We start from the raw sequence: 23,682 nt of genomic DNA, 5'->3' as shown, positions 1-23,682 counted from the left end.
TTCCAGGCACTGAATAATTCTAAATATTTTATTTTTCTTCTGTAGGCTTGATTATAACCAAAGAACATGGAATAGGTGCGTGTAGATCCACAAAGGGGGATATTGAATATTTCTACCAGTATTTATTTCCAACCTTTCTGTCAGTCCTGTCACTAGCATAAGAGGCCAGAATGGCAGCTGAGGGGGACCAAAGTGCATTATTGACATTAAGCATAGATAGGGATGCCAAAGCAAAACTACTGCCTTCCTAATCCACTTCTCTTATCTCTCTTTGAGGTCTTATGATTAAGTTGCTGGTCTTATGATAAGTCTACCAGTAAGACTAGCAGCCATTAACAGCTGTAACTGCTGTAATTTGGCATCCACCAAAAAGCAGAACAAGACAGGCAGAATGTAAATACTAAGTAGAAAACTGTAACTTCCAATCCTGCCTAGCCTTCTCAGATGACCATCTACATTTTTTATGTTGCTTTTTCAGCTATTGAGCCTTTGTTGACTTTGTTCACAGAAATGTGATTGTGCTTAAGAATAGAAATTTTATTTGCCATACAGCTCTGATGGATGTGCCTAAGGTAACAGCAGGGAATATTACTGGTATAAATCAATATATATGAGTTGACTTCAGTGGAGTTACAATTTAGCTCAATTTTTGTCATTGTAAAGCAAATATTTTACAAATAAATTCATTTGCTTATTAACAGATTTTCATGCCTGATTTCATGGGCAATCAATAGAAATACCTTCACTGAGTCCCACAGATATTATTTTTAGCCTATGCACAGAGAAAAAAAAAAGAGAAAATTAATAAAATAACCACACTTACACTCTTTTGCCCTACTAGAGAATATAATGTGTTGGGACGCTCAGGCTGAGAAGACACTTGTGGTTCCTGCATGGCACGGGTAACTAGCTTGGTAGAAGTTGCAAGACTAGTAACGCTGGGAGTGCTTGATGGCATCGTTACGAGTTCTGAGCTGAACTTTCTCAAAAAGTCCTGATATTTCAGACGTCCACCAGCATCAACATCCACTGTGTTCCAAAGATTTTCGAACTACTGAAGAAGCAAAAGATGACTTTTGCAAATGCTAGTTTTACAACAGCATCCCCTAAGGTACTAACAATGTGACAAAATGTATTGAAAAAAAAGGAAGAAGATGACTTAGAATAGAAGGAATCCTAGGGTTCATCTTATTAAAAAAAATCATAGCTTCTCTGCAGAAGCCTGCACAAAACTGGGAAAACAATGAAAAAGGGACTTCTGCTGGATATTTTTTAATTGAATTCAGCCCTTAGTGTGCTGATTATACTACTAAACCCTGTGATTAGACACAGTGATTGAGGTGCTGTATAGAAGAATAACATTTTATCATGAGATGTAAATCAAATACACTGTGCACGTGTATCCTGGCTAAGTACCATTAAGGAGAATTTTTCATGCTATTGGGTACACCTAAGTTCCACAGCCACCTCAGTAAGCCATTAATGTTCCTCAGTTATTGTACTTGCATCACCAAATTATTTCACCCCAAGGGCAAAAAATGAATCAGCATGAAAGAACACAGCAGAAAATCTTTACAGCCTTTCGATTAACATAAAGTTATGAGATACTGCCAGGAACCATACCTCTACACTACTGACAGCCTGTGAAAGTCCTGGGGGCAGCTGCTGATGCCCTTGTTTCTGCTGCCTGAAGGGATCCGTGGAGGTCTGATGGCTGCTTGGCACAAGGCAGGGCAGGTATCCTGCTCTCTGCGTGATGTATGGCACTGTAAGGATGAGGTTGGGCTGTTTTCCACTGAACAGCTCTTTATTCCATAAGTAGCTGTGCTGAATTTAATGGGACTACTCATGATAAAAGCTGCTAATCAAAGCAGGGATTATAACAGTCTGCCCTTAAATGAGCTGCACTCATTTTGAAAGTGTTTCAAGAGTCATCAGTATCCTTTTTCTGGGGGCTTCATTTTTGATTTTTAATATAAATCTATTTGGGAACCTCAGATTGCTTTTGATTTGATCTTTTTCGGCAGAGACTTAAACCCTAAAGGAAACTAGTCACGTCTTTGATGCATGTGCCAAGTCACAGTCAAACTTCAAAGGGCAAAGGATACATTTTGAATTTCCTTTCAACTTTCCCCCATTGGCCTGGCTGCTACCACATTATGAATTATAAACAATTCTATTTTGCACTTGTGATTACACTTCACACTTCATGTGAGGATCTCAAAGTGTATTACAAACTTCAAGTAAATAGAACAATACCCCAATAAGCTGGGTTACCTATAGTTAGAAACTTTCAACAGACAACAAAATGTAGCCATTTTGAGGACTGCAAATAGTTCAAGCAAGTCAAGGTAGTTCAAGCAGAGGAGGAAAGTGCCTGTAATAAAAAGGGGGCTGTTACTCAGGAAGATATTAATCAACAGCTTGTTTGCCATTTGTTTACACCTTTTATGAGAAAGGCCACACTATCAGAAATTCAGAAGACTAAGAAGCCAAATTTCAGGAAGAAAGTCTTCATCCATTACTTGATATGGATTCCAAACAAGTCTTGCTAATAGCAAACAGTAAGTGGCCATCATTCAGAAAAGGATAAAGGACAACATTTTTTGTGAAGTCATCCAGACTATGACTATTAGTAACACTTTTGTAACAACTCTGAGCAGCGACAACAGCTTGAACGGCAGGGGTTTGGTTTAGCAGTGGCAAATCCTGTACCCAGATTGGAAGGCTCTCCTGGAGCATCTTCATATAGATATACATAGGCATATCTTTGAGAGACCTGTCAAAATCAAAATATCTGGAGATACAGGGCTTGAGTCTCACTCGCGCAGAGGCTGCTGCTTACATAAATGAGGCTCCTCAGGCCTGCTTCTCGTTACTATTATGCATGACTGTTTCTATCAGGATTTTTTTTCTTTACTTCTCTGAGGTTCTTTTAAGTATAAAATAACTCCTGTGTCCTTTTGGTTCTTCTTGAGTGTAAAGTAGACAGAATCTAGTCTGGACAACTTTTCAGCTGGAGATGCGTGTCTTCCTGCTTCTAAAAAGGAAAAAACAAGAGATTTTTCACAACTCAGTTAGGAGTATGTGTGCCCTCCTGCCTTAGAATCATAGAATCATAGAATATCCTGAGTTGGAAGGGACCCACAAGGATCATAGAGTCTAACTCCTGGCAGCACACAGGTCTACCCAAAAATTCAGACCATGTGACTAAGTGCACACTCCAAAAGCTTCTTAAACTCCAACAGGCTTGGTCCAGTGACTGGGGAGCCTGTTCCAGTGCACGACAACCCTCTCAGTGAAGAACCTCTTCCTGATGTCCAGCCTGAACTTCCTCTGTCACAGCTTGACGCCATTCCCACGGGTCCTATCGCTGGTCACTAAAGACAATGGTCACATCGCTGGTCACGAAAGAGAATAGATCGGCGCCTGCCCCTCTACTCCCCCTTTGTGAGGAAGCTGTAGACCGTGATGAGGTCTCCCCTCAGCCTCCTCTTTTCCAGGCTGAACAGGCCAAGTGACCTCAGTCGCTCCTCGTATATCTTCCCCTCTAGGCCCTTCACCACCTTTGTAGCCCTCCTCTGGACACTCTCCAACAGTTTCATGTCCTTTTTGTACTGTGGTGCCCAGAAGTGCACACAGTACTCGAGGTGAGGCCGCACCAGTGCAGAGTAGAGCGGGACAATAACTTCCCTCGACCGACTAGCAATGCTGTGCTTGATGCACCCCAGGATACGGTTGGCCCTCCTGCCTGCCAGGGCAGACTGCTGGCTCATATTCAGCTTGCTATCAACCACAACCCCCAGATCCCTCTCTGAGGGGCTGCTCTCCAGCGTCTCATCGCCCAGTCTGTATGTATAGCGAGGGTTGCCCTGTCCCAGGTGCAGGACCTGGCAATTGCTCTCATTAAATTTCATGTGGTTGGTGATCGCCCAGCTCTCCAATTGGTCCAGATCTCTCTGCAACGCCTTTCCACCCGTAACAGAGTCAACAACTCCTCCAAGTTTAGTGTCATCAGCAAATTTGCTCAAAACACCTTCTAGGTGAGCCAGCAGTGTGCTCAGGTGGCCAAGAAAGCCAACAGCATCCTGGCCTGTATAAGAAGCAGTGTGGCCAGCAGGTCTAGGGAAGTGATTGCGCCCCTGTACTCGGCTCTGGTGAGGCCGCACCTGGAGTACTGTGTTCAGTTTTGGGCCCCTCGCTACAGGAAGGACATGGATGTGCTCAAGCGAGTCCAGAGAAGGGCAACGAAGCTGGTGAGGGGGTCTGGAGAACATGTCTTACGAGGAGCGGCTGAGGGAGCTGGGCTTGTTCAGCCTGGAGAAGAGGAGGCTCAGGGGAGACCTCATCGCTCTCTATAGGTACCTTAAAGGAGGCTGTAGAGAGGTGGGGATTGGTCTGTTCTCCCACGTTCCTGGTGACAGGATGAGGGGGGAATGGGCGAAAGTTGCGACAGGGGAGTTTTAGGTTGGATGTTAGGAAGTACTTCTTTACCGAAAGGGTTATTAAGCATTGGAACAGGCTGCCCAGGGAGGTGGTGGAGTCACCATCCCTGGAGGTCTTTAAAAGACGTTTAGATGTAGAGCTTAGCGATATGGTTTAGTGGAGTACTTAGTGTTAGGTTGGAGGTTGGACTCGATGATCTTGAGGTCTCTTCCAACCTAGAAATCTATGATACTGTGATAGTCCTACATCCAAATGTTGGCCATGAAAAGACCCTGGATATTCCACTCACAGGGATTCACAGGGTTCACAGGGATAAGGAAACAGCATCACCGAATTTTCACTTCTGCTTTCATCTGGTGTGGACGCTCCAGGTTTGAGAACACCTGGCAGTTGCTCTTGGTACCTCACCAGCAATATGATGACCAGGAATAGAGAATACAGGCCATTTGTTCTGAAATTTTCAAGGGGGAAACAGAAAATACTTTGATTTTTTTAGTGCTTTCATTTGCTATTATACATATGCATAGCAGTGCCCAATAACATGTCAGACTCTCTACTGTAATTACAAGCAGACCCCACTCCTGTCTGCAATTAGTAGTCGAAAGTGCTGGTGGGAAATACTGGGCCAAAAAATCAGAGGATATATGTGCAATGAGCAAAGTACCAAAATAATTTTCTAGCATCTAGACAAGCATAAGAGTTCTGTGTCTTGTCTTTCAGTTTCCAAAATAATATTGATGCAGTCACAGGCATGAAGGTTGGAGTGCTGTTAAGTAAAATATGAAACTTTCTAATCAAGGTTACCTCTGGTTTGATTATTCACCTAGTTTTTGACTGGGAAAAATCACAGTGAAACATCATTAGCAAAGATAAAAAATTGTCTCTTTTTACTTTAAATTCAGCAGAAACATAATCTTAGCAAAGATGGGAACCTCAGATTCCACTGAGATTAACATGGGTCTAACCAGGTGCTTCGTAGAGACAGATTCATGTCATGACTTTCATCACTCAAGCTAAATTCAAGGTTACATAAACTCTGCTAGCGCTAATCTGGGGGAATCTTTAATCCAGAAAAGTAACTGAGAGGTGGCCGGGAAACATCAAATGCTTGCCCCTTTCATTGTCCAGTGAGGGCAGGACAAAATAGCTACTGAGAAAATGGAATTTGCATTAGATCCCCATGAAAGTACTTTCTATTCCATGCTGACAATGCGCCTCCCTGCCCCTCACCCCCATTGACCCTAGAAGTGAATTAACTCAAAATTGAAAAAGAAACTTTTAAAATAGTGAATACACAGATGAAGAGCTAAGGAAAGAGAGCTACTGCAGTTTAAATTCACAACGTTATTAGCAATAGCATCTCCGTGACTTTGCTTTAGAAAGCCTGTGGTTATTATAGTTCACAACTATACTCAGAGATACGGAAAAAAATGATATCCCACAAATGTAGCAACAAATGTTCATGGAGTGAGAGTCTTAAAACATTTTCATTTATTCCAACATGTTAAACAAGTTCTTGCCTGTTCAGAACAACATGCAAACATGTGCCTATAACCATAGTCAATTTACCTGTTGTACACTTAAACTAACAATAAAAAATAAAGAATTTTCTTACTTGTTCTTCAGTCAGATGCTGAAAATGTCGGTTACAAATATCCTAGAACTCCTGTTTTGATATCGTGTTATCTTTTGAAGAGTCAATATCTTTAAACTCTTGTGTAATGCTGTTTAAGCAAGCAGTTGCTACTTCTGGTATCTGTGAGAATTTGCCTCTCTTTGACAGCTCCGAAGAAGATTTAGGCAGAATGACTTTTTGCCCTTCCTCAGTCTAGACAAAACATACACACAGAATCAGTAATGGATCCACTGAATAAATTATAAATCATGGTGTGGCATTCAGCCAGCCGAAGAGGGAAAAGTCCACGGAGAAGGTGGCCTTGGAGATCCCGCAGGCAGTAAAACCTGCTTCCAGGAATTCTGGCTTATACCACAAAAGAGAAAAGGGGCTATGTACATAGCTAAGGGGAAAAATAGACTCTCTATAAACGTGATCCAACTGGTGACAGGCCAACAAAAGCACAGAATTACAAGACTGACCTACACATTTACAAAGGTCTAAAAAATTGGGTGATCTTACAAAGAGGGCTATTCTGTTAATGCAGAAAAAGGGAATTAAACGCTAAGTAGTCCAAATATCCCAAATACATTCTTCTCATCTGAATAGTCTTTAGCACACAGTGGAAATCTCTTTGATTTAAAAGGCACTTCAGTCCTGAAATGAAAGAGAGGGCAATTATTTCCCTTCATTTCTAAGTCCCAGGTATATTCACTGTGGCACTTTCAAATCTGGTCATCCACAGTAGGAATACAGCAGCTAAATATTGCCGTTGAATATTGCAAAGGTAGAGAAAGTGTAAAGGTAGAGCAGAGAAGGGATTGGGGACATGTGTGTTAATGCTTGCACGAGGTGTGCACCAATCCTTTTTTCTGTGTATTGCTTTCAATTTAACACCAGTGTGTTACTGTTAAAATCTACCACCAAAGCTTCCTCCTAACTAAACTCCCATTATGCATTCTGCAGGGTTAAAATCCACACTTTGAGTAAATGCAGTAGGAGGTCATGTGGCAAGCAGAGATAAAAGCTACAAAATACAGTTGTTTGGAATAAACTGCAGAGTAAAGAACTGCTGTGCTTTGGTACAGTCATACCTGAGAATACCAAAGGATTCACTGTGCGTGCAAAAAGATACATTTCATAAAATTAAATATCAGTGAAGCCTATATAGCATTTGCATTCTATCTCTAGCAAGCTCAGTTTTTTAAAATGGAATCAAGTTTTACTTATAAAATTAGCCCCAGGAATGGCACAATAATAGTAATTAAAAAGCAGTACCAGAACTTCGAAAAAGCAACTACTTATTTTCAGGAACGGAAGCCAACTTTCCACCCACTGGCACCGTCTAAACTAAATATGTAAAATATCTTGAAAGTAAAGTTTTCACAAACAGAAGTAGTAGCCATCTTTACTATAGCTATGGTAAGAGATAGAAACAACAAGAAAATAATCTGGTTTTGATTCAAAGATGTTTCTTTACAGCATGTTAAATGTTACTACTATATTTTATACCTCCATGTTTAAGCATATAAGCTTTGCCATCTTCCTGCTCCATGCAATATGAAATATCAAAAAAGAAACAGATGGCTTTTTGTCCTGAGCTCCTGTTTCCTTGTCACGTCTCACATGATCATTATAACTGAATGGAAAAGAAAATATGTTTCTTACAGAACTGCAAGAAGCCTGCCTCTGAGTCCTCTGACTCCCCTATTTTCAGATGCAAATAACACTTTTCAGTATTAACCATGCTTTACATAAAACATTTCTGCAGGATAGGTATTACAGCTGCATTACCAAGAGAAGAAACACAAGAAGTGGAATTATTCATGTAGACATGGAGCCAGGTCCTTGCTGTTGTCAGGAAATGAAGATTGCCAGGCATGGTCCAGTACCAGGCATACCTTCTGCCTGCCTGCCAGTCTAAGACTAGAAACCACGTCACCTCTGCTTTTAATTATTCTTATGAAGCCAAAGACTTAAAGAAAGCATTACTGCCCTGCAACCTTTTAAAGAAGCATAGTTGGAAAGTGCAAGCTTTCCTAATTTATTTAATTTCAAGAGCTTTTTGCTTATTTCATAAGACCTAACACTCTTTGATCTTAAAATGGTTAGAAAGCTAATAAAAAAATAACTTGTTCTTCTTGTAAAGCACAGATTGAAAACTAGAAAACCATTTACATTCAGTTATTGCCTTTCATTCATCTACTACCTTCAGTTAGTACTTTCATTGTATACCTGCGACTGTATCATCTGCAGCTAAAATTATCACCTTCAGCTGAAGTAGTCGAGCTGGGGCCTAAAATTTCGGAGTCTGGTCTGGGCATCTGGATTTTTAAATACACACAGCGTGGGTATGTTTCTTAGCTTTGTTCTGTCTCAATTTAACCTCATGACTGAAAGGAAGTAACAGAATGAATTTGATTCAGAGCTATGCAGTTTATGTCCTAGTGGTGCTTACAGACAATTTATAAAAGAATTTTTTTGGGCTAGAAAAAGGGATAGTTTTCTTTTAGCTGATTTTCTGCTATTCACTGCAATGTACTCCACTCATCCCATCAAGCTCTTTATTTATCTCATTTCAGAATTCAGGGGAGAGGGCTCTGTACCTTGCTCCTGCTCTGTAGCTTCTCAAATCGCTGTAGGTCTTGGAGAGTTACCTGCCCCACACCATGCCAGCTGCTGCTGTAGGCTCTGACCTCCAGACTACCTGACCGTCCTGCTCAGCATCCACGTACCAGGAAGGCTCTGAGCAGGCGTGAGACCTCTCTAGCATCTCTCAGCTCTTCACAGACTTTCCTGTCTCTCCTAATACTGTTCGTAAGAGCCTTCAAAGGATCATGTAAATCCACTTTCACCTCCTGCTTTCGCCAAGAGAGATGAGGCATTATTGCAAGGCTTTGCTCATGGGCTGCTCTATGTAGATCACTTGCTGTTCAAAGTAGGGCTGCATTTTTCTTCTTTAGAAAGTTCTCTGCACAGTCTCATGTCCTTTTCTATAAATGGCACAACTATGCTGATTAGTAATAAAAGAAGGCTCCACCACCCACACCTGCTCAGCGAAGCTCCATTCCTGCAGCTCCTTCCTGTTTCTGGAAGAATTTTCTATTAATTTTTTTTTTTTTTAATTATAAAGTAGATCAGAACATCCAGATAAATTACAGTTTCTCTGGCCTTGTCACAAGTCTGACCTCTCTCCCTTCTGGGGAGGTTCAGACAGCAAAGGTCTTGGGAAACTGCTTGCACAAGAAGCCTCTTGTATCTTTCCCTGAAAAAGGATACATTTTCCTCTTTGTGAGAATGACCTTTGCCAGGAGTAATCATCCTTTTGACAGTTTACATAGTTGTAGAAGTTTCTGTGCTTACCCGTGGGACCATCCTTTACCCTAACAACAAGTATCTTCAGGTAGTTTTCCATAAATTGCTCTTCCCTAAAGACATGTGGAAGCAGCAGAGTTAGTTGCCTGAGTGTGGTTTGGGATGGAAATGCATTTTGTTCTTATGTTCAAACAACCAGTAATATATTGCCACTAGCCAGCCGGTTCTAGCTCTTAGATTCTGATTAAAAAGTTCCAGTATTACAGAGAGGCCTGTGTTTTACCACTGGTTTGTAAGTGGAGCTATATCCTCATCTGGCAATGATCAGTTTAGCTCCATTAACCTGAGTGCTGATTTACGCCTGCTGAGGATTTCATAGGTGGTGGGCAACAAGAGCTTGCAATAATAAGTGTAATTACAAATAAAAGATGAATACTCCAGTAAGGGTCATTTTGTAAGGTAACATTTTCGTTTTGACCAACTGTTTGCAACCCACATACTCAAGTTTTGAGGTCACATTTGCAGGATAAAACACTCTGTAGTGTTTGGCATTTGTAATGGCATATGATGATTTGACAAAATGATTTAACACAATGAGTCAAAGAGTACTCTTTTTCAAACTTCGTCTTGTCTACAAAAATGCCACAGCCCTCTACATGTAATTAAAATAACAGCTGTATTAAATAAATATGAAATATTAAGCCTAGGTAGAACTGGATTGAGAAGCAGGAGCCATAGGGAGGACTCCCTGCTCTTCTTTCTTCTCAGCAGTGTCTAGCCCATCTGTACTACATCTGATGGTCTAATACTATGTTCTCAAAACCATTATCACTCCTTTCTCCTTTTCCTCCTCTTCAAGTAAATATAAAGCAAAGGAGAGGCTTTCATCCCAAGGAAAATTTTGCCATTTAAAAATTTTGCTTTCTAGCCTTAAATAGGGGCAGAAGCACAACTAGGGGCAAGCTGGGTAGCAGGAACGGAATCTAAATTCCAAAAGATGCTGTTCTGAGAGGGGCAGAGTAGATTATCTGGGCTTTTGCTTCAAGAAATAAACTTTCTTAGCAGTTTTGGTTGTATCCTGTAGGTATTTTTGTTAGACCTTTTTGTTCATTACTCCAGAGAAGGAAAGGGAGGTACAGCGTTGGTGAGCATTGTCAATAGGAAGAGATCTCAAACAAGTAATCCCAGCACAATGAGGGATGGCACATCGTAGTCAAGGGGCGGGCAGTGCAAAGAAGAGCAGAAGCAACGAAGGGAAATTTCTGATCCAGTTTCACTATGTATTATTAGTAACTTGGGGTTGTATCAAGGCACAAGGAAAGATTTGATATTTGTCAGCCTGAAGCACATGTAATACTGGAAAAGATACTAACATGCACATATCCCAGAAGGGGTATTTCCCTGGAGAACGGCTGTTCTATGTGAGGACAAAGTTTGTGGAGCTTCTGACTGAGGGTAGGCATGTGATCAGCAGGCCTGGTCATCTCTGGTGCAGCAGGTCACGACTGCTGAGTCAGCTGTCTGCCCAAGTAACTGGCCCAGAGCACGAGGGCCAGAGGTTCAGTAGATGAAGACTAATGAACAAACCTGTAAAACTCCCACCCCCAAAACAGGGAAAAGCACCACATCCGTACAGCAGGTCTTCACATATTCCTGGTACAATTGCACAGGAAGATCATAGCTGCAATTGAAATTCATCTTCCCATGCCTGAACACAGTGCACAAGGGTTGGCTTAATAACACTGATGAATTTAGGAAGCACGAGTATGGAAAGACTGAGGAGAGGATGCCACTCCTCTGTTGCATGGTCTTTTTTGGTTTGTTTGTTTGTTTGTTTTTGGAACAATATAGTTATAGTAGCTCCGGAACTATATAGTTACAACAGATACACTGTAGAGTTGCACTTGGTGCAAATCAGAGTTTTGGAGAGTCACAGCACAGTCACCCTCTGTTTGTGGAGCTGGTAAGCTGCATCAATGCTGTCCCCTCTTTTGGTTTAGGAATAGTTTCCAAGAGCATGAGGAAGCTGCTTCATTTGCATTTTCCAGGTAGGGGTTGCAGCATCGCTACTGCTGAGAGCTATGTGATGTGAGAGCAAGTGGCTTAGCTCTGTAGACTCTCCAGCAGCAACTTGCCCAACACAGATGGAGACAGCAACAACAGACTCAATGCTTTTCATTAGTAAATAGTGGATACTAGTCCTGGGACCTGGAGGCACACTTATCACAGTGCCAGGCTTCAAGAAGAGATGCGCATTTGCTATACTCTCCTGGTTATAACCCTCTCGTGGGTACTGGTCCAAAGAGAAACAGGATCCTCTCTGGCAGGAAGAGCAACAAGCATGAATAAGTGAGCCTGCAGTTTTGCAGGCAAGTAGGTATGATGTAACTAGCTGGAAACAAAATGTACTCAGCTAGAGAAGAAAGCACTCTGCGGCATGAGACCGACTGCAGAGAAACTCAACAGGAAGCTAAACACAAACAAATAGAGAACTTGGTGTGCAAACAGAAAGTTCAGGACAAAGCTAAATCAAATGCCTACTTTGATTTTCAAATGTTTCATGATTTTTCCTGGAAAGAAGTTCTGGAAATCAGCCCAATTTCCAAATTTCATCATTTAACATTAAATCACCTTTAAAAAAAAAAAAACAGTTTTGCCGAATATGTTTCTACTTACTCCCTTTGTCAGCTGAAAGACACACATGCCAGCAAATCCCTCATTAGCTCAATTCCTGCCCTTGAATGGGCGCAAGCAATGATCTATCCCTTCTCTCCGTCATCTCCTCAACCTAACTTGCTCTCCTCCTTCTCACTGCTGGTCTTGACAGATAAAGGTTTATTAAGCTCGCCGCAAATCACTCATCAGCCTCAGCAGCAGGAAGGCCAAACAACACAAAACAATTGATTGCAAACCCTCCTTTCCTCTTGTGTTACCCACTACAGTGTAGGTGTGCTGATTCTGTGTAAAACCTTGTTGTCCTAGATCTGACCAGCACTCCCTCTACTATTGCTTTTAACACATTCTTTACTTTTTTCCCCTTCCACTACTGAAATTGCTCACAGTGGAGAAGGATCTGTGAGTACACTTTCTTTTGGGGTGGGAGGTGTCTGATTCTCCCGTGTAGCTTTCATTAGGCCAGACTGCGTTAGCCACTTATTTTAATACAGAAGAGCTCCACTCAGACCTTACTAATCATAAGTCTGGCAGGTCAGCCAAGAAAAGTTCATGATGCTTATTCCCAGCTCCAGAATCTGGATTTTTACAAATGTCCTCAGAGAGTCCACTGGTGCTTAACAGCATCCCCAAGACAATGTCCTCTCTGCCTTCTTCCTCCTTTCTCAGCTCTTCTGCAGTTAGTTAGCAACATCAGAGCTAAGTGACATAACCGCAGTTCTTCCTTACCTGAATATTAAGCTGCAATCACATTGCTTAAAGTATTTCATGTTTCTTTAGTTCTATTTTCATATAGCATATCCCTACACCTCTATGGAGCTGTAATTCAGTGGGAATCCTGCTCATATAAATCAGATCAGATGTACAGATGCCATAGTGAGTATTCTAAAGAGTTAATCAGAATGTAAAGCTCATTAGCATATGTCAAAGCCATCAAAAGATCCATGTGATGAATAAAACGTTTAGAAATCATTTCCACAAGATTTTTTCAACTTCCCTTATTCAGCTATTTTCTAAGCAAAAAAAAAAAAAAAATCTAAACCTGTATGGCTTTTGGGTTTGTGAATATTTGCTTTTGTGGTTGTGGGTTATATTTATGAGGTGCCATGTGAGACAAAAATTATCCCAGGCTCGTACTTTACTAGTTCAGTAAATTTTCCATACTTTAATGATCAAGCTGCATACTTTACTCATTACTTTTTAATATACTTCAGTGATCAAATTGTATAGCATAATGATCAGTTTTCCTAATGTGCCTGAATGAGTTGCATATCTCATTAATTTACATATATACTTTACAAGCCAAAACTGTAGCATGTTTGGATGAAGTGAATAATTTAACTACCAGCCTTCTCCCAGAACCTGCACAGAACCCCAGGAACACGTATGAACCCAGGGTGGGATGAAATTGCAAAGGCATGGGAGATTTTGGGTTGAACCCAAATGGAAAACATGACCTTTGAGAGCATCTGGAAGCTGAACCAGTACTGTGAACCTGGTTCATATTTGTTTTGTCTTTTCAAAAATATCCCCTTGTGGATTAACTTGATTTTAATGATGGATTTATCCCTTCTACCCCAACACAGCACAGAAAAGAGTTCAAGGAGAATACTCAATATAGAAAAAAGCAGTACAGGCTCTAACCCTGTCATGGACCAAGTACCTCCTGAAAGAGGTACTTGGGGAGGTAGCTTATTTTTTGTTAAGTTGAGGTGGAAAGTACTCAGGATCTTTGAGTACTGCTAAAGATATTTCATGTTAAATGTACACTTGCAGAACTTGAACCCAGGAGTGTGCAGCTTGTCAAGTTGTTATGGAAGCTTAGCACCTCCTTGGAGGATGAGAAGACATCACAGCTAAACCTTCCCTAGCAAAAGTAGACACCTGTTCTAAAGTCGTTATGAAAGCTTGTTGGTAGGTCAATATTGCAGCATTCAAAAACATTCTTAAAATAATTATATGGATGTATTTCACTCAATTCGTCTTTGGGCTGGTATGATTCAGTTGAAACTTACTGAAATTATATCAGCATAATAGCAGAATGAAGGGGAAATGCAGGATTTTCTGACCTATAAAAAGTATTCCAATGTTTTACACTTGAGAACCATGTAATCTATTATATCTATTAAGACTGCATTTTAATTTTAATAAGCTGAAAATATAAATATTTTTAAATTCCCAACTATTTTAAAATAACTATAACTAAATGTAATACTGCCACTAAAGACAAAGTAACAGTTACACTACTATAAATATTAATGCTAAATTTACAGAGAATAAAAGCACTTAAGCAACCGTATAAAATTTTGAATAAAGCTACACTTATAATAAGTATTGTGGTAAATCTATGCCTATTGGTAACTGACACTCATTGGTAAAGTCACTAACACACTAAAAAAACCCTATAACATGTTACAAACTTTTGGAGCTGTTTTTGAGTTCTCCTTCATCCAAAAAGTATGGTCTCTCCTTCTGCTCTTGTCAGTCACTCCAGCCCTGACAGACTTTCTGACTCAGGACACGAAGAGGCTGAAACAAAGATCTCACTGGTTTTCTAGCTTCTGCATCATGACACAGAATTTAATCACCGTAACTCTATACAGATTTGTTTAGCACAACATTCTGTTATCGCCATGGCAATAAAGTGGTAGGCTTTTTATATGTTTTTCCACTGCGTGATGATTATTATTTTTCTCATTTTATTTGTGCTTCGAGCATATATTTTTGAAAATGAAACATAGTTACTTCCTAGAACATAAGATGCAAGTTAATACTTTTTTTTTTCTTTTTTTTTTTTTTTTTAGAACTGCTATGTATCTAGTCAGTAACAGGCTTTCACATCCTTAGCCAAATTCAGAAATGAACGGTAAGGTAATGTCATTTGGACTCCTATATGCTCACATCTCCTTACACCCTAATCCCACTGGTCAAGACAGACTAAGATGGGAGAAACTAGAGAAAAGGGAAAGACTGTGAAATTAAAATAGGACAAAGACTTCTTTTACTTACACCTTTTGATATGCTCCTGTTGTTTTCAAGCTCAGTAAGAATTTCTGCCTGACAAAAGGATGCTGTGAGTATGAGCTGTGGGATCTGCTCCTGAAGCCTGCCTCAAGTGAATTAATCTGGGTGAGACACTGCAGACAAAAACATCTGCCACAGAGAAACAGTAACTCTAATTTGAGTTGTTGCAACAAATATGTTCAGAGCATCAGAACTGTGTCTATGGACACAGTCAAGATTTTCTCTGTACTTGACTAAGCTCCATGTTTGACCTTCCTACTACATCTACACTCCTGTTATCGTTTGGTGCTAAGAATGTGGTGAGCTCCACACTCCACTCACGTTTCTGCCCACCTCCTGTCAGTCCACCTAGACAGGTCAGAATTCATCAGGCATATTTGGGTATCCCACATCTTATGTCATCCAGTTGGGTAGCATCCATGGTCATGATTTCAGCTTGCCACATGGAGAGACTTACAGCTGCATGAGTGCCAGACTTAACTTCTGAGAGCAGTTTATAAGACAATAAGGGCTTTGTGGAGCTTGACAGAGATCAAAAGAAAAATATGTGAAATTTAGATGCTTCTAGCACATTAGATTTTATCAACTAAAGAAAAATACTGCTCAGTAACTATTCTTACTTCTGAGAGGAGGTTTATGTTTCTCAGAAAAGCTTTCCAGTATACTGTCAACTCCTTGCAAAGGTTAAGGTTCTTGAGAAGGTGCCTGAACTGCTTGTCTCATAATTTAAAGCAGAAGTGGTCAAGTACTTGCCGAAGTTCTAGTGCTTTAATTACTCCAGTGCCTTCTTTATCAGATAGAGAAAATGCCTGAGAAGCAAGATTTCAAACTACCTAAGCAAACCTAGACAGTCCACAAAAGAGAAGTCTTTTTTAGCAGCCATTTAGCAGTTCCTATGGAAATGAGGCCTGCATGTTTTTTACGTACATTTTTGTTTATACATAGAGAAACAAAAAACATTTTCCAGAACCTTTCTTAGTTTGAAGTTTTCAGTTCTTTCGAAAATGAAAGGCAATTGTTGAAATAAACCAAAAATAGCCTATATTTCTATGCTACATATAAATATGCAAATAAAAAACAACCTACAGTAAAAGCAATAAGGAATCGTATCATGCATCCAAATGTTCCTGAACAGGCAGGGCTGAAGACAAGAGGGGAAACAACCAAAAACATGAGGTCTGCCTTAAATATTTTGAATTAAAAATACCATTAATTAAACTCACCTGAGTATATTTAATTTGCCTTTTGTTCCTAAAAAGAGAATAATTGTCCCTAGCAAGGCGAGTTTATTTTCTTCTGCCTAGTCCATAAAGAACTCAACAGTCCTTCCTTCTCATTAGCTTCACCTCTTTCTGAAGGCTTGCTTACTGTGTTCTCATTCTCCCTCATACAAAGTGCCCTGCCTATTCTTTGTGGAAGATTTCCAAAAGCTTCCCAGGGCAAGCATACTAGGTTTAGCACAGCTGCAGCAGGACACATGCAAGAGAGTAATACAGATTAGTGGCAGAATTAGGGTGGTCTGGAAAAGTTGTGGATCATACCACTCCTGTTCTGCCTGGCTGCTACCAACTTACCATGTGCCTTTCTTTTTTTCTGCCCTTCATTTATGATACTACATATATATATCATTCATTCAAGAAAATGTAAATGAATATTACAGCTTTCAAAACTTCAAATTAAGGTCATACTAGTCTGCTAACTGTGTTATGTTGGTGTAATACAGCTGTTTTTGTTTTAGCTTTAGAACTGTTCTAAATAACAGGTTTAAAAATGTATATTTTAATGTACATGAACCTTGTCTAGTGGTAAAATAAACACTACCATATGCAAAGGACATTGGAAAGGAATCCTTTGAACACTAACAAATCTTAAACTATTTGTTATAAAACTTCTAAGGTTTGTATTCATTTGTAGAAGTGTCGTGGATGGGATGTTATTTTTTCCAACTAGCTAGACTTTAAGAATTGTGCTTTCAGATCTGCCTCTAACAAAACAAACACTTTGTTATAAACTCATGTTGTTAGACTCCCCAGTCACAGGGGAGGCAGCAACTCTTACACAAAAAATGACTCAGAAAACAGGGGAGAACTTTCTTATTTTCTCATATAAAGGAAATGAGAAAAGGTTCTGCTTTTTCACAAAAAAAGTCTGGCTGTCCATGGAGAAAATGTCTGAAGTTATATTAACCACCAAATGGTATCCTAAAAGATCAAATGGATAATTTGTTCATGTCAGAAGTCATTTTCAATGTGACCTTGTGACCTTCCTCATTTCCAAGGCACCAAGGGATGAGAGGACAGATACTGCCTTTTAGGACACCAGGAGTGCCTCGTTAAGATTTACCAGACACTAACCTGGACTATTGTATTTATCTACATCCAATTTTAATGATGCAGAGCACAGTAAGGGGTTTTTCCTTTACAGTGAAAAATGCAAAGTGATTACATGAATAGTTCATTATGCTGTTTAATAGTCTATCTGGCCAAAAATGTCATGATGGCCCCAGTAAGTTTACAAACATCACCGGAGTCTCCAAACACCATGGAAAGAGATTTCTGTAAAGAAACAGCATCTCCCACAGTATTTTGTTCTTTTTCAGTTGTACCAGTGACATCATTAGTGATGTCTTTGTTGCAAGCCTGTGTTATTTTTAACTGCAGGACAAAGCCCATAGATTGAGAATTCAGAAATGCAGCTATTGATAAAAGGGAATTTCTACCCCCATCATGTTTCCAGCCACTGTTTCCTTTTCTTCCCTTGTGCTGGCAGCAACTCTCCATCTTTGCAGGCAGAAGCCTGCCTCTAAGGCCATGAGCTTACACTGGACCTGAAACTGCAGGTGCAGATGACATGGCTTTACGTTCCTTTGTGACAGGAATGTTTCCTTCAAGGTCTTTTTGACTATTCTTTCCCATGCTTGAAAACAATCTTACTGTGGCATCAAAAATTATTTACTCTAGAGGCTGCTGCATTTCAGTATGCTCTGACACAACACCCTAAGACTACTTAACATATGCCATTTTTTTTATTCAGGGCTTTCAAAATTCTAGAGAAAAGGGGTTATTTTTATCATCCTCATTTTACAGATGGGAAAACCAGGAAACTTGCTGCTTGTCAGCTAATGTGCCTTATCTGTCTGTGTCAGAGGAGTGGCCAAGATCATAACTGCAGATAGTTGCAGAAGCCCAGCTGACAGGTGCTAACTTCTGCAGCCACTAAAATATGTCCACATCTGATCATATGTCTGTATCCTCAGTTGCTACATGTTCTTTTCATCTCACACTGATAAAACCATAATGCCTGTCTGCAGTAGCACGTTATATCTACCTATAGGAAGTCTCAGTTTAGGAAACTCAACGGAGATATTCAAAAGACGTGATTATTTACATGCCTGCCATGCAGTTTGCAGACAACCGGAGAAGGAAAAGGGCTTTGGGGAAGAGAGGAGAGTTCAGATGATTTGATATTTTATTTTTCTTTTCCAATCCTTCAATCTTCAAAAAACCTCTAGGCTTGATTTGATATGCTTGTTCTGTGAAGTTACCAGAATATAATCAATTAAAAAGTCTGCAGTTGTCAGAACATACTATTCATACATAGGCCAAGGTTTTTGGTAACACTCAATTAATAGTAGAAAAGTTTTGAAGTCTTTGGGCTAGTCCCCAGCCAGGCAGAAAAAAGAGAATAAAAAAATATTCCATGACCACATGAAACTTACCTTGTACAACAAATCATAAGATGTTGCAACTATTTCTTTTATCTTAATTAAGGTCTGTTCTAAGCTGAGCACTGAAAAGCTTGCAGGTGGTGCAGCCTGCTTTTATCTCTGTTGGTATTTAAATGCCCTGCCATCATCAGTTGCTCTCAGGAAATCAAAATAAGAGAGCTTGCTGTCATGAATGCTCATTCCTAAGCTAAGGGAAAAAAGAATGAGATATCTATGATTTTAAATAATTATCTTACTGTTGTCTGCAGTGATTAATTATTATGATTTATTATTTGTACAGCAGCAGCACTTCAAGATACGTTTGTGCTGTCAGTGTACAAATCCTGTTAACTCCAGCCCAAGCTCTTTCTCAGGTCTAAGCTGCCAATCCCATCAATTAAATGCAACCACACTCTCAGATGCAAATTCAGACTAGTCTCCAGATGCTCAACAGGAGAACTGCTTTAGCCTGGGCTCAAGTGTACAACCTTCCAGTCCATCAGCATTAATTTGGTGCTTTTTAAGCACAGCAGAATATTTTGATCACAACCTGCTGCTGAGCTTATCAACACCAATGTGGCCAGAGGACACATAGGCTATCAACCTTGTCCTTTTATCTCCTTTTCATGTCACAATCTAACAGACTCTATTGCTGAGCTGCTCCAAATTTAGGTAGTTGAGGAGCTTTCCCTTGACTTTGCTTTACAAAAATACCTTTGACCCACAGATCCTGATGTGCTGCTTAAGCTTCTCAGTATGTCATGGTTATCACTACTCCTAAAGAAAGAAGCAGTACCACACACAGTCTGGTACGCTGGTACCAAACACAAGCTCACATATCCAGTACAGCGCTGTGACACACTACGTGGGTGTACCAGCACAGCTGAATACATGCTCAGGATTTGTCTGCCACATAGTAGGAAACAAAATCAGTTTCCACACAAAACTTCTCCTAATGTTTGAGATGGAAAGGCTTAACTTCACTCTCAACCTATGCTTCACTTTTTGTGGTTTGGCAGGCCACTAGAGAACTTTTCTACAGCTTCTTGGCCCTGGTGTCAGTGGCCACAGCACAAAGGTTTTAACATGAAGTGTGGGCAATGAAATGCCTAACTGAGGGCAGGACTCAGCCCCACTGCATTTCAGGCACTGGCCCTCCCTTCCTTTGGTACACCCCCTGAGCTGCACAGAGGGCTAGTACATGTGGCCCAACAGCTGCTGCTGCTGACTTGCAAAGCCCCGTGGCCAGTAAGGGATCCTGATCAGATCAGTCTTGGTCAGACTGTACCTGGGAGGTCTGCCCAAGGGCTCTGCAGGCTGCACACACAACTTGCTGGATTTATGTCTGCTAAAACATCTGCTGGATCGGGGACACTGGGGATTTTCATGTTCTGTCACATTGGAAACTCAGTGGGTTACATAGCTGAGTACAGATAGCTCCGGTAACAACACTGTATATATTTTTGCATCAAATATCAGCATGGGGAAAGATGAGCTCTCACATATGATTTATTTATTTTTTTTCCAGAGAACTTGAGTTACCAAACTAAATTAACTTTTATTCAAAGATGGATAGTTTACCATAAAAAGACTGGAATTAAGGCAAGTTTCACATATGCAGAAAATATGCGAGAATAAGGGTTATTTAGCATGAAAGATTAAGATGAAATGAATAGCATTAACCATAACATGAAAAGCTACTTTCCTCCACTTTCATATGACTTGTGACTTCTTAATGAAAAGACACAGTGTATTTTAAGCAAGGACTTCAAGCCTGCCTAATGAACCTGTAAAATTCTTTACCACAAGGGAGTACAATAGCATCGGCTTGCTCTACTCTTACCCAGTGTAAATCCAGTGTAGTCAGTTATTGGAATTTCCTACCATGCAAAGACAAACAGAGTCTCCGGAGTACAGTATGCTTTGGGGATTTTTCATACAGGTTTATTGGCTCCCATGGAATTGTTCCAGGTTGACCTTTAGAGTTACCAGCCATGGAGAGGATTTTAATAAACTTTAATAATTTTATAGACAATCATCAGAACTGTAGATAATTTGCACACATGTAATAAGTAAGCAGCTCCTAAGCTGCAGGGAAAAGGCTGGGATTTTTTACTCTTGCATTAAGCTTTTTTTTTTTCTTTCTTTCTTTTTTTTTTTTTGGTCAGAATTATGGTCAAGACAACACCTAGAGAGCCAAGCCTTCACACAGAAGATGGCCTCACCATGCAACCTGATTTTCCTGTGTAAAAATGAATTACTGTAATGTACTTTCATCATCTGTTTCCACAATAAATCACTGGAGACCAACGCCTCAGCTACCAATCACCAGAATATCCAGTTACAAGAATGTCTAATTAATGAGGAGAGCTAGTAAAACGAAGAGGAAACTTTATGAAACAGGCTGGAAAAGAAATTAACTATAGACCCCATATCTGCTACTAAGAAAAAAAAAATTCAAGAGCCCTGATTTTGCATCTTGCAGCTGCACAGCACTCCCACATACTACCCATGTCAATCTGGCTCCAATATTGGAGACAGTGTGTGGAAAAGGAAATAATCAACACCATTTCAGCGGAGAAATAAATTGCCAAGTGGGCATTAAAATTTTAGTAATAAAACTAAATGCATATGCTAATCTACTCAGTATTATTTAGAAAAGGCTATTTTGGATCAAGAAATGAATAATCTGCACAAAATTACAATGAATGGAGGTGTTTATCATCAAGAGGTCTTTGAGAAAGAAACAAGCAGCAGATTCCTATTAAGGTTTCAATTCATAAAAAGTTTATCACCCAATTAAAGGTGAACTGTGAAAAGTCTTTGTTAATTTTATTTCAAAAAGAGCCTGATCTGGCAGGCTCTGGAGAACAAAACCCAGTGCTGCCAGGCATATGACCTCTGAGAGGCTGTTTAGGGCAGAGAATCTCAACTACCTAAAGTTGGAGCAGGTCCTTTGTGTTCCTCAGCCTCTACAAAGAGAATTTTCCTCTTGCTCATATTAACACACTGAATTAAAAGCATAGTTTTGCATAGCAGCAGCATTGGATGACTTGAAAGCTATTGCTATTTTATAACCTGATTTTATTCTGCTTTTGTTTGGAACAGGGTCTCTTTCACCCCTTTGCTGTATTACACTGAAACAAATAAATAAAATTAGCAAACAAATACACAGATTCAAAGCAAACCATCATTATGTAAGCAGACTTTTCATTCTCATTACCTGCAGAACCAGTACCTGGCCTAAAAAGATTTCTCAGTCATATGCAGTTTTAAGCATGCAGCTATCTCTGTTAGTTTTAACAAGGCTTCCGATATGCTTAGCGCTAAATACAAGATTATAGGTTTTGCTGGGTGTGACCAAAGAGATGACTAGAAGATAATCATACAAACCTGTTTAGAAGACTGCTTAACTGATCATGATCAAGGTAACAGTTGAATTCTTGTAGTATCCTGTGCAGGTCAAATACTGTTACACAGCCATCTCTATTTTTATCCATTTTATGAAAGGCCTTCTTGAAATCTTGGAAGTAATCCTTAAATTTATCCCAGAAAGAGAACAGATGTTTATTTTAGCTCATTTGTTACATCACATGAAAAGGATACAAACAAATACACAAAATAGGGGTGGAAGGGCAGAGAAAGATTTTGAGCTTATTTGTGTGTGGTAAATCCATATGATTTATTCAAAGACTGCCAAATTGTTCACAAATAAACCTCATTCCCCCCTCCCCCCTTTTTATTTGCATGTGGAATTGCATAGCCAAAACCTCCCACTGTAAACAAATGTTACTTGGGTGATTAAGTGGTTACTCTCCCCATTCACAACTGCAGATAGAAAATACAGTCCTCTCTTTTAAAGCCTGTTTGATCAGAGTTACAAGATGTTTGGTGTCAGCTGGTGAAATGGTGAGGGTTTGGCAGCATACTTCCTGCAGTTCGAAGCTCCTGGAACTTTGATATAGTCAGAAGAACTCTTTTACAAGAAGTTAAACCTGAGCAAAACTGGGAATAGCACAGGGCCTGACCCATGCCCAAGGGAAGAAATGCAGAGCTTCTGCTGACTCATGTGGACTTCGGATCAGCATTTAAATTTTTTTCTGAGATATTGAATATCAATTGGCTATTGACACATGATCAAATTCAGGCCTCAAAATCCTGATTTCCACTTTATTTCGTCTCTCATATTTCACTGACATCGGGGACCTTTTGATCAAAGTTTGGAAACCCCAGCAATATCCCTCTCCTCCTCATTCAACAAAAACCTCTCCACGTTTGGGCTCAGGAGGATAAGCCAGGTACAAATATCTTTCCTTTCTGCATGTTTTCAACCAGCAAAATCGCTTAAGATTAATGAAAGGTCAAACTAGTTGTGAACTGTGCCTTGATGTGGATTACCAAGTATACATAAATTAGCTACATATATTCAGCACTTACAAGAGGATACCCTTATGGCAAAAACAACAGGTTTTAGTCTGGGTTAATAACTACAGCTGCGCTCCATTTGCTTTGGGATTGCTCTTTCTGACAGCCCTAGGGTACAGAGCACAGAGTCTGGGTTCTTCAGAGAATCGGGATTTGTAGCATAAAAGGCTTATTACAGCGATAACACTGTTCAGCCGTGTAACCCACATGATCAAGCATGATTGCCTCAGTCCCTCAACAAGCTGGGCTACGGATCTAACAACTCAGACCAGTTCACTCTGCTTCTTGTTAAGCCACCACCAATCAGGCAGCACCCGATCCTTACATCTTCTCCTTCGTATGAATAAGGCTAACAGGGAGCATGCTAAATATCATATGCTTTTTATCAGCACTCAGTAAGTCTTTTCAGTGCTCTCATGGATCTGCTCAGCAGCATCTGATCTCAGCTTCAGTTACTGGTGCTGTCTTTCCTCTCACA

General features: G+C 40.1%; 1 protein-coding gene across 7 annotated transcripts in view; it reads right to left on the bottom strand.

Moving 5' to 3' along the window:
• The window catches only part of LOC136791228 (EF-hand calcium-binding domain-containing protein 6-like), a 45,805-nt gene that overhangs the window by 9,566 nt on the left and 12,557 nt on the right, over positions 1–23,682 (bottom strand). For 4 of the 7 annotated variants that reach the window (XR_010832763.1, XR_010832762.1, XM_067000381.1 and 1 more), the window contains 4 exons: positions 22,173–22,315; positions 6,062–6,274; positions 1,624–3,040; positions 824–1,054 (listed from right to left, as the gene is read on the bottom strand). Coding sequence is in view for 2 of the 7 variants with exons in the window: in XM_067000381.1 (XP_066856482.1) it covers positions 6,190–6,274; positions 22,173–22,315 (228 nt within the window). In the remaining 5 variants the exon portion in view is untranslated. Of the gene's footprint in view, positions 1–823; positions 1,055–1,623; positions 3,041–6,061; positions 6,275–14,469; positions 15,140–22,172; positions 22,316–23,682 lie in introns of those variants that run through there. The other 3 variants (XR_010832757.1, XR_010832764.1, XR_010832759.1) reach the window with 3 other exon arrangements.

Source organism: Anser cygnoides, chromosome 1 (genome assembly GCF_040182565.1).
Source record: "Anser cygnoides isolate HZ-2024a breed goose chromosome 1, Taihu_goose_T2T_genome, whole genome shotgun sequence".
NCBI classification, from domain to species: domain Eukaryota; kingdom Metazoa; phylum Chordata; class Aves; order Anseriformes; family Anatidae; genus Anser; species Anser cygnoides.
The sequence above is the reverse complement of the archived record's forward strand: the minus strand, read 5'-3'. Positions and strand labels throughout refer to the sequence as shown.